This window comes from Leptinotarsa decemlineata, unplaced genomic scaffold, assembly GCF_025532065.1.
Source record: "Leptinotarsa decemlineata unplaced genomic scaffold, Ldec_3_MD MMD2_P_RNA_scaffold_12, whole genome shotgun sequence".
Lineage (NCBI taxonomy): Eukaryota > Metazoa > Arthropoda > Insecta > Coleoptera > Chrysomelidae > Leptinotarsa > Leptinotarsa decemlineata.
The window spans coordinates 6,269,950-6,279,473 of NW_027412526.1; the positions used below are offsets into that span (position 1 = coordinate 6,269,950).

The following is a 9,524-nucleotide window of genomic DNA, read 5'->3' on the forward strand; positions in this document are numbered from 1 at the left end:
AATCTCTAACCTCTCTTCGATATTCCAAACTATCAAGGTTGCAAGTGATGTTCGCGTCTCCAGTCAGGCGGATGGCTCCTTTCTGGAGAATCCAGTAGCTTCAGAGTATGTTTAGTGACGGAGCTCCATGCATGAGAAGAGTAGGTACTCCAAATAAAGTCAGATCTGAGCTATGTGAAGCATCAAAAGTTGCTGAGGTGTGTACAGTTTTCTGGTGGGGAACAGCCTTCCAAACTTTTGAGAAACAACCCTTGCAATTCCAGCGACATTATTCTGTCAAGACATATTGGTGTCTATTTCAACCCCCAACAAACTTATCGAAGAAGAAAGCGGAATTGTCTGACCTGACATTATTATATCCGGTTCGGATACACTTACCTTCTTGAAATTACTAATGTCATTCACGAAAATTATGAATAGAAGTGGTCCCAATACTGATCCTTGGGGAACACCATGTTTAACGAGTTTTGAATTCGAAATGCAATCATTGCTACTGACTGCTTGATATCTATTCGATAGATATGATTTTATAAGGGAGAGAGATACTCCCCTGACGCCATGTTAATATAGTTTTTCTAATAATATGTCGTGAGAGACGTAGTCGAACGCCTTAGAGAGGTCGCAGAGCGTAATAGCTGTGCTATAGAGCGTAATAGCTACTGTAGAGCGGTACTTACGAAAACGAAACTGAGATTCGTTGAATAATTTATATTTTACAAAATATGCGTGAAGACGTTATTTAATAATCTTCCCAATTATTTTGCTGAAAATGGATATTATTGAAATGGGACGATAAATGTCTCCGTTTTCAAACACAGGGATAACTTTTGATAGCTTCAAGGCATCAGGAAAAATACCACTTGTGAATATTACATTTATCAATTTAGAAAGAGGCTGCAACAATAGGAGGTCTCTTTAATGATATCACTATTTTGTTCATAAGCGTCTAAGCATTTGGAATTTTTGAGTGAGCTAATTGCACTTTGAACGTCTTCTTCGGTCACTGGGCCCAGAAAAAAAGAGCTGCAAGGTGCTGAAATTTATTAAACCGTCTTTGCATACCGTTGGTAGAGATTGAATGATATTGTCAGCAATATTAACAAAGAAGTCATTGAAATGGTCAGAAGATATGTCAGTATGAGTTATATTATCGTTGTTATTGTTTTTCTCAACATTTATTATTTGCCAACATGCTTTCGCCTTTTTTCCCGCCGAATGAATGCAATTGTGATAAGCTAATTTCTTAGAAAGTTTAAGCTGGGCAATATAATTTTTCTTCAAAGTTCTATATGTCATATAATCCGTTGGTTCTTTAGTTATATCGGCTGCAAGTTTCGAATTTGACATAGACTTCCTCATACTTTTTAGGGATTCATCATACCACATAGCTGGTGCACATTCCGTTCTTTGAGTTAAATGTTTTTATTAGAAATATTTTTTTGGCCAAATCACAATCACAAATCACAAGTATTTACAAGGTGGGAAGATAGAATTTCAACATCAATAATTGTTTTGCTAGCGTCATTAATCCCTTTTGGGTTACTTTTCTAGAAATCGTTTTATCATTTGATAAAACTGGTGTTTCCTCAATTTCAAATTGGTAAATCTATAACCTATACAGCAAGATGAAGTAGTGGTTTTTCTTGTATGTTCATGAATAATAGAAACCAAACCAAATGATGGAATTAGGTCTTGTAAATCTTTTGAAGCAGTTGAGTTTACTTTAAAATCTACGTTGAAATCGCCAGTAATGACCACTTTACTATTAGGATTAACCACATGATTTAAGAGGTTCTCTAAATTTTGTAAAAACGTATCAAAATTTCCTTTTCCAGATCTGTATACAGCTATAACAATAAAGTTTGTATTCAATAATTCTATGCCACAAAAATCAGAATTCAATTCACTATTGAATTGTTGAAATTCTAAAGGCTTCATTTCAATTGATTTTTAATGAAAATAGCACATCCTCCATTGCGTAATAGTTTTCTGAGACAAGTGTGCTGTCGTTAGCAAAGCAATATATTGAATTCTTTGTTATTTCCTATGAGTCGTTTATATGCAATAAAAAGAGCGTTGGAGACAATTTTGATCCCTGGTGAACACCAGCGTTTATGGTGACAGTTTGGCTAGCAAACCCTCATGCCACACACGGTCAAAGGCCTCAGAAATATCAAGCGCAACAGTTCTTGATACTCCATATTTCTCGATTGCGTTATTCCAAATATGGGTGACATACGATAGAAGGTCATACGGAAGTCATATCGATGATAGCTCATTACTAATTCATACAAATTAGCGTTTTTAAAATTTTGGCTATTTCGGCCTTTTTATGACATCACTTAGTTAAGATAATCCAATTGAAAGAATTTGAATCGATTATTTGTATTCAATTAACTAGTTTAGTTATCCAATAATTTTTCTGAAAAAGAGTTGGTTCGGTAACAGGATCAATTTTTTCTTAAAGAAAAACAAAACACAATTGTTTTCTTGTCGACGTTTGAATTCAATGAAATACTTCTTCAGGGCTCTGTAACAATGAATTTTCATAAACATAACTTCCACAAAACTTATACGATTATTATCGTTTCAATTTCACAAAAATAATGAGTTCTTAATCAAATTACTCACCGAATAGTAGTTTTTCCGTGTTAACCCTCAGACATGTTAGATACATATTAAAAAAAATAAAAAACATTGCAACAACAAATTTCCGAGACAACACAAAACGACATGAAACAAACGAATGGCTTTATCTGTGATTCTGATAAGGTGGTGTCTGTTTTTTAATCAATTGCGGAAAGAAAAAGAATGAAAAAAGGGTAAATTATTAAGGTATTGTACTTATCAAATTGAAATACGAAATATTAAGGCCATCGACATCTCTTCTAGTGTTAACACTATCGCATTTCAGGATATGTATCATTTCGCTCAAAAGTCTTTTGGATAAATATGATTGAACATCTAGAATAGTTGGATGATCAAAATAAAAAATGTGTCCATATTCTTTTTCATGTTCAACGAGAGCTGTAGGGCTTTTTATTTTCAGTTTCTCAGAGTCTCTCATGTGTTCTGTAACTCGTGTTTTGAGATACCGTCCGGTTTGACCAACATGACGTTTGTGACAGCTTCCACAGTTCAATTTGTACACTACATTGGATTGGATTTCTTGTGGTGTTTTTGTTTTTTGTTTCGCGAAAAAATGCTTTCCAACTGTATTTTCATTTGGAAAGGCCATTTTAATGTGTTCGGTACTGAGTAGCATTTCAAGTTTATTAGATGAATTTTGTGTTGTATGGGTTTTATCCCTGTATTTTGGAAGGAGAAACTTTTTTCTTTAATTATTTTTCTGATAAGGGCTCTAGGAAAATAATTTTCTACTAGTTAATTCTCAATTAATTGGAGATTTTTGTTATGGAATTCAGAATTGGAAATGGCAATTGTTGATTTCAAATTCCGTATAATGTTGATTTTACTCTGAAAATTATGTTTCGAAAAATAATTTAAAAATCTCTCAGAAAAAGTTGGTTTATATGGTTTATCTAAAAATGCTAACGAATTATTTCCTTCCATTTCTAAAGTAAATTTTAGTTTTGGATGAAAACTATGAAGTGTCTAATATTTCAGTTTTTTTATTTTTATTTTTTGGAATGGAAGTAACAATATCGTCAACATATCTTTTGAAAACAAGCAATGAAAATGACAACTTTTTAATGCTTATATTTTGAAGTTCTGCCATGACAAAGTGAAAATTGATTGTTACAGAGTCCTGAAGAAGAGTTCAATCAAATTTGAAACATCGGCAAGAAAACAATTGTTTATTTAAAGAAAAAATTGATCCCCTTACCAAACCAACCTTTTTTCAGGATTACTTTCATGTTCAGGGTATCCACAATTCTTCAGGATATTAACTTTTTTTAGATTCTCTTTAAAAAAATAAATTTCTCTTTCATCCATTTGTTCAACCCACCAAAATAAAGATTGAATTTTCTTTCTATAGCGATGCTTTCAAATTCACAATTAACAATATGTCCATTAGTTCATTTTCAATCTAGAAAACCGGTTAGAAATTTGAGTCTTTCAAACATTTTCAAATCACCTTTGTGAGGGCGAAAGATCAACAACAAACGGTAGAGAAATTTATGTGGCAGTTGCGAATTCCTTATCTGCTTGGATATCCGATTATTTCTGTCTTGTTCAACTGATGTTTATCCGCCGATGATTAATGAGAAGCCTAATTTAAAATGATTCCAAGCGAAATTTAATAAGTAAGTTAATTTGTTAGGTACCGTTGACTGTATAAGTATTAATAATTTTGGAATCATGAACATAATACTGATAATTTTCTGTATTTATTATTTTCAGTTCTCAGTTCACTCACTCTAGAAACAAATCTGGATTTTGAAACATTCATTAATTCTTCGATGTGTTGTAGTTTATATAGACTTTCAATCAATATCTTGTTCGATTATTATGCCTGCCAAGAAATAGATTTGATTATTCCTACTTTTAGGTTAAAACATTTCATGTTCTAAAAACATTACTATGATCTAGGGTCCGATCCGATAAATAATTCTAATCTAGTCTCAACTACCTGGAAAGAACGGATTGACTAGTAAAAGCAGGTAAATACAGGCGAACAATGGTAAAAATAGGTATTCAATAGTAAAAATCAGTTGAAAAACAAGACAAAGAATGATTTTCTGGTAAGGACACATTAAGTAGTATTGAGATGTTCAATTGAAATTGACGGAGAAGAAAAAAAAGAATCTATTGAAATGGGTAACCCTAATATACAATATTATATAAAACATATTATCAACATTATAGAAATTGAAAATTATTATAGAAAACTTAAAATGTAGATATAGTTCAAAATATATTTTAATAAAAAAACGATAAAAATTTTTTTCATTTTCAAAATTGAAAATGAAAAAATTAAAATTTCTAGTCTGAAAAATAACGACATATGCTATTAAACATGCATTGCCATATAAGTGCAGCTCCAATACAATGATTAATAGAAGAAGACAACATATAACATACATAAAATGTAGACATAGTTCAAAATTGAAAATGAAAAAATAAAAACTTCTAGCTTTAAAAATACCGACATATGCTATTAAAAATATATTGTAATATAGGTGCAGCTCCAATACAATGATAAATAGAAGAAAACAACAAACAAATACTATATATATATTGATATCATCTCACCAAGTATTATTCTATCTAGCATTATGGATGGATTTCAATGACTGTTTTTTATGCATCAAACCCCTATATGTTCTGCATAAATGCAAATTAGTATGATTTCTTGTGGAATATTTGTGCACTTCTAAATTTAGACTGACAAATTTAGAAAAATGTGAAGGTGATAAATTATTCAGAATTTTATGTATAAATGTCATAGTTGAGTAATGTAAAGAAACTGGTAGCCACCTCAAAGTTTGTAACATGATTCCGATTTTAATGAATCTGTTCACTTTTAGAACAATTCGCATACCGCGATTTTGAAGTTTTTGTAATTGAGATGTTTGGTTTAGAATAAACAAGAGAATAATAGAAGCACAGTATACAAAATGTGGTTGGATAATCTGACTGAATAGAGAGTTTTTTTAGATATTTTTTTTCATATATAATCAAGATAATTGCCTAAAAGTAATAAATTATCTAACTGTACCACTCACTACGTAGTACGTACCACAGTGTATCCTCCATCAACAAATCTCAAACGCACTGCCCACCCACGAACGATTAACGAAGAAACCATCAAACCGAAATAATAAATACCATACGTTGATACGTTGCAAAGGAGCCAGGTCTCCGACTGCTTTAAAAAACACAAGCTCCGCGAGACCGATCCAGCCAGCGACATACGTCCCGATTTGTAATTTCAGTTGCAGAAATTATAGCGTTAAAGGAGGCTAGCCTCCAGTTGGTCTTCGGTAGTGTACGACTGCGTTTGTTTTTGATTTAAATATTCGGACGGGATGCCGTGACGGACCGGGATTGAAAAATATTCCGAATGATCGTTTTAGTGTTTCTTGATAACGTTTGTTATTTGTGTATGAAACAGGCAGTATTGCATTATAGCAGTGCTTTTTGGTAATATTTTTAATGTGTTTCCTTTCAATTTCAAGGTGTTTTTAGGTTTTCACTTTTAGGTAAGTTCATTTTTTTCCATTTATCATCAAGTTTTTTTTCCAGTTATTTTGGATACGTTGGACAAAATTATAAAATCTGACGATATAGTCGATTAGTTGCTGACAAATAATTTTTAAACTTCATCTTATGATAAATAATTTTACATTAACAAAACTCTGGGAAGGTCTCAACCAAATTTGATTTCAATTAAAGCGTCAGATAATCGACAAAATTCAGGATTTAATATTAGATGGTACGATAAATGCGATTGGTCAACCAGCTCCATTAAACGAGAAAAACTTTTTTGTTGGCCCTGTGTTTCATTTTCCGTACAAACCGAATACCAAACGTGGTCTAAAATAGGATACTCCGAATTAAAAAATTTACCTCGTTCTACAGAAAGACATTTCAAATCTAAGGAGCTTATATTTTCGTCTTGTGAATTTTTTAGCAAACAAAATATAGCAACAGCTATATCGTCTTGCTTAAGAACGAATGTTATGTTTACTTTTAGTTTATTTTTTACCTTCCTATCCAAAATGACAAAATACACCTTTCAAAATGCGGGACCCTCGCAGAATATATTGAAGTTGAATGACCGCCGATTAAAAGTAGTTTGCAGGTGCCTTGTGAATTTACCTAAACAAACCAGATTTAACCTTCCTTCCTACCCCATCCTTCCTTTCCTTTCCTGGCAAGAGACGACTCTCACCTCCTTGTTGGTTCTTGCCGGACAATAAAATTTACTTTCAGACCTGTTTTTATAAGCATAATTAAGTACTTGTGTTTATAAAATATTTGTAGCAATTTTTAACAAAACCGTCAAATTAGAGGAGAAAAGTATTATTATTTATTGACTGAGAAGAGTTCTTTTATGAATAACTCAAATACAACCCTTTTTCCTTGTTTTTGTTTTTTTTAATGGTCAGTTTTATACGTATAATTTTTGGCAATACACAATTTTTGTTTGCATTTATATAAATATTACGTATTTTGCTTTAAATAGGTGCGGTACCCCAAAAAATGTTCGTGTCTCCGGCGGGCTTTTCTATGTGTATATAGTCTTTATGACTTTAGCCTCCCCTGTTTTCCAAGGCACGAGCCGTCACTGAACATCATAAATACTGTGAAAGAAGACACCTAAAGTGACTCCTAACAGGAGAAACTACAATCAGCAAGTTTTGTTATTTTTGTTTTGTTTAAAGTAGTTGAGTACTAGTCGGCAAGTCTGATAGGTCTATCAATAGTCAATATTATTCCTAGTTGACTCAGAGAGTATCTACCCAGACCAAGTTGTTTAAGCTGAGACATAAATAAAAACAAATGAAATAATCATATACAGCCAATAATTCTTTAATAAAATTTAATTTTTTAATTACTTCGATGAGTTGGTTGAAAAAACTACAACAGAAAAAAATTAAAGTATTATCAATAACAATTCACAAATAATATTTGTGATGCACTGTTTGGCTTAAATATTGATAAAGATAACTACAATAAAATTCAACAAATTTTGAAACCAATTTGAACCAATAACGAAAGAATTACAATAAAGAATTTTTATAAATAGCAGTTGACTTTTCAGCAAAACTATTTTTTGTGAATATTGAAATCTCTAAAAATATTCATCAAATAAAATGTTTGTTCTGTTATTATTATTTGCTGAACATATTCATCATTGTTTTGGTCACAAACCAGCCTAAGATTTACCAGTTATAGATCGATACTACTTCATTTGAAAGGCTATCTTAATTTTTCGTTTTTCCCTATGATATACCGTTTTTCTTTAGATTGTCTACTTCACCATCATCAAACAATACTTTTGTGAAACACTTGAATGTCAATGAACACTTTTTGAAAGATACATAGAACATACAAGTAGAGCATACAAGTTTTTTCCAGATACAAATTGGAAGTAAAACCTTCTCGAGTTTTACTCATTCAATTATATGAAAAAATCTTCCGAAACATTCCAAATAAACGTTGAATTACACAGAAATAACTCTTTCTCTGGAATTTGTACTGCAAACATTTGTTATGCAACTGAAACACGTAACATTAATATGAACACTACTCAATGTGTAATTCAATGTTCATGTAAAAGTAGTTGTTACGAAACGTTTTTTCCTCTCAGTTTGAACCTGAAAAATAACTTTTGTGTATACTCTACATGTCTGTATTTTCATTGCTGTTTTCTTCCTTCCTTTCTTTGTGAGTTTCCAACACTTTCTGTTCAACAATGGAGAAGATAGCCAAAATGTTGTTTTAATGAGCCAGTTATGAAAGTATTTCTGTGCAAAAGAAGGGCTACTCGAAACTTTTTGGCAGGCATTTGTTCACTCAGTGTTCAATTGAAGTATCTAGTAAATAACCCAAAACCAACACTCACCTAGACAAAACGGCACTGTCAGATCCGGCTGTCAAACCTGCATTTTCCAGCACGCTCTGACTCCCTCGCTCACCAGACATGAACCCATTTTTCTTCGCCGCCGGCTCCGTTCTAGACAAAATACTCGAAATAGAAAAGTTCGTCGAGCCACCGGAGCCCTTTTGAGTGGCCGAAGCCCTATTTTTGTCGGTCCTTCCGTCATCGTCTTCACAAGTTTTAATCACCGGAAAAACACCGGAGGAACGGCTGAGGCCGTAGTTGTCGGGTTCCGGGGAATTGTTCCTGCTGCTCGATTCCGGGCTGGACACCACGTTTATTTCCGTTTCTCTAGAGGGTGAGCTCATTTTTAGTGTTTATCATCGATTGGTAGCACTGAATCACTGCACAAGCACTGCACTTGACGTATTTACCCGACAGGCGAGAAACTATAAAATATCAACAACCCGAGAGCTCGGCTATGACAGAGTATCCGTTGTAAGTATTTAGATTGAGTTTGCAGGACTTGCTAGGGGCGGTGAATAGTAGGACACACCCCTGTACCGTCAGAAACACCCCTAACTTCACCTGATGCTGCTTCTTTCTGTCGGACCCTATCGCCGCCATATTTCCATCCCTTTCTCACCCCTTATAACGGTTTTGAGGTACTTTTCTAATGTGTCGCAATGTGTAAATATATTCGTCGACTGTCTCGCTCCGATTGTTGGTCTTTGTTCCGCAGTGGATGTTGGCACCCCTTAAACTGTTGTTTCTTAGTAGTTGATTCCGTCACAGGGAAGTGCTTCTGGAGTAAATGTTCAGATAAGCTTACATGTTGACAAATAATTCCGGTTATTTTGTTCTCTGCAAAGGCGTGTTTGGGACTGGTTGATTTGCTTCTTCGCGCTAGCACGGTTAATTAATTTTTCTTGATGGAAAATTGGGTTTTATGTCTCGATTATTACTGACAACAATATCTATGAAGTTTGGAAGGGTGAAATAGAGTTAAAAC

The 9,524-nt window shown here is 33.2% G+C and overlaps 1 protein-coding gene across 1 annotated transcript in view; it reads right to left on the bottom strand.

The window, feature by feature from the left end:
- Positions 1 to 9,002, bottom strand: part of Hmx (H6 family homeobox) — a 32,291-nt gene extending 23,289 nt beyond the window's left edge. The window contains exon 1 of the mRNA XM_074173244.1: positions 8,537 to 9,002. Within this exon, the coding sequence (XP_074029345.1) occupies positions 8,537 to 8,880 (344 nt within the window). The 5' untranslated portion in view covers positions 8,881 to 9,002. The remainder of the gene's footprint in view (positions 1 to 8,536) is intronic.
- Positions 9,003 to 9,524: the final 522 nt, after the last annotated feature.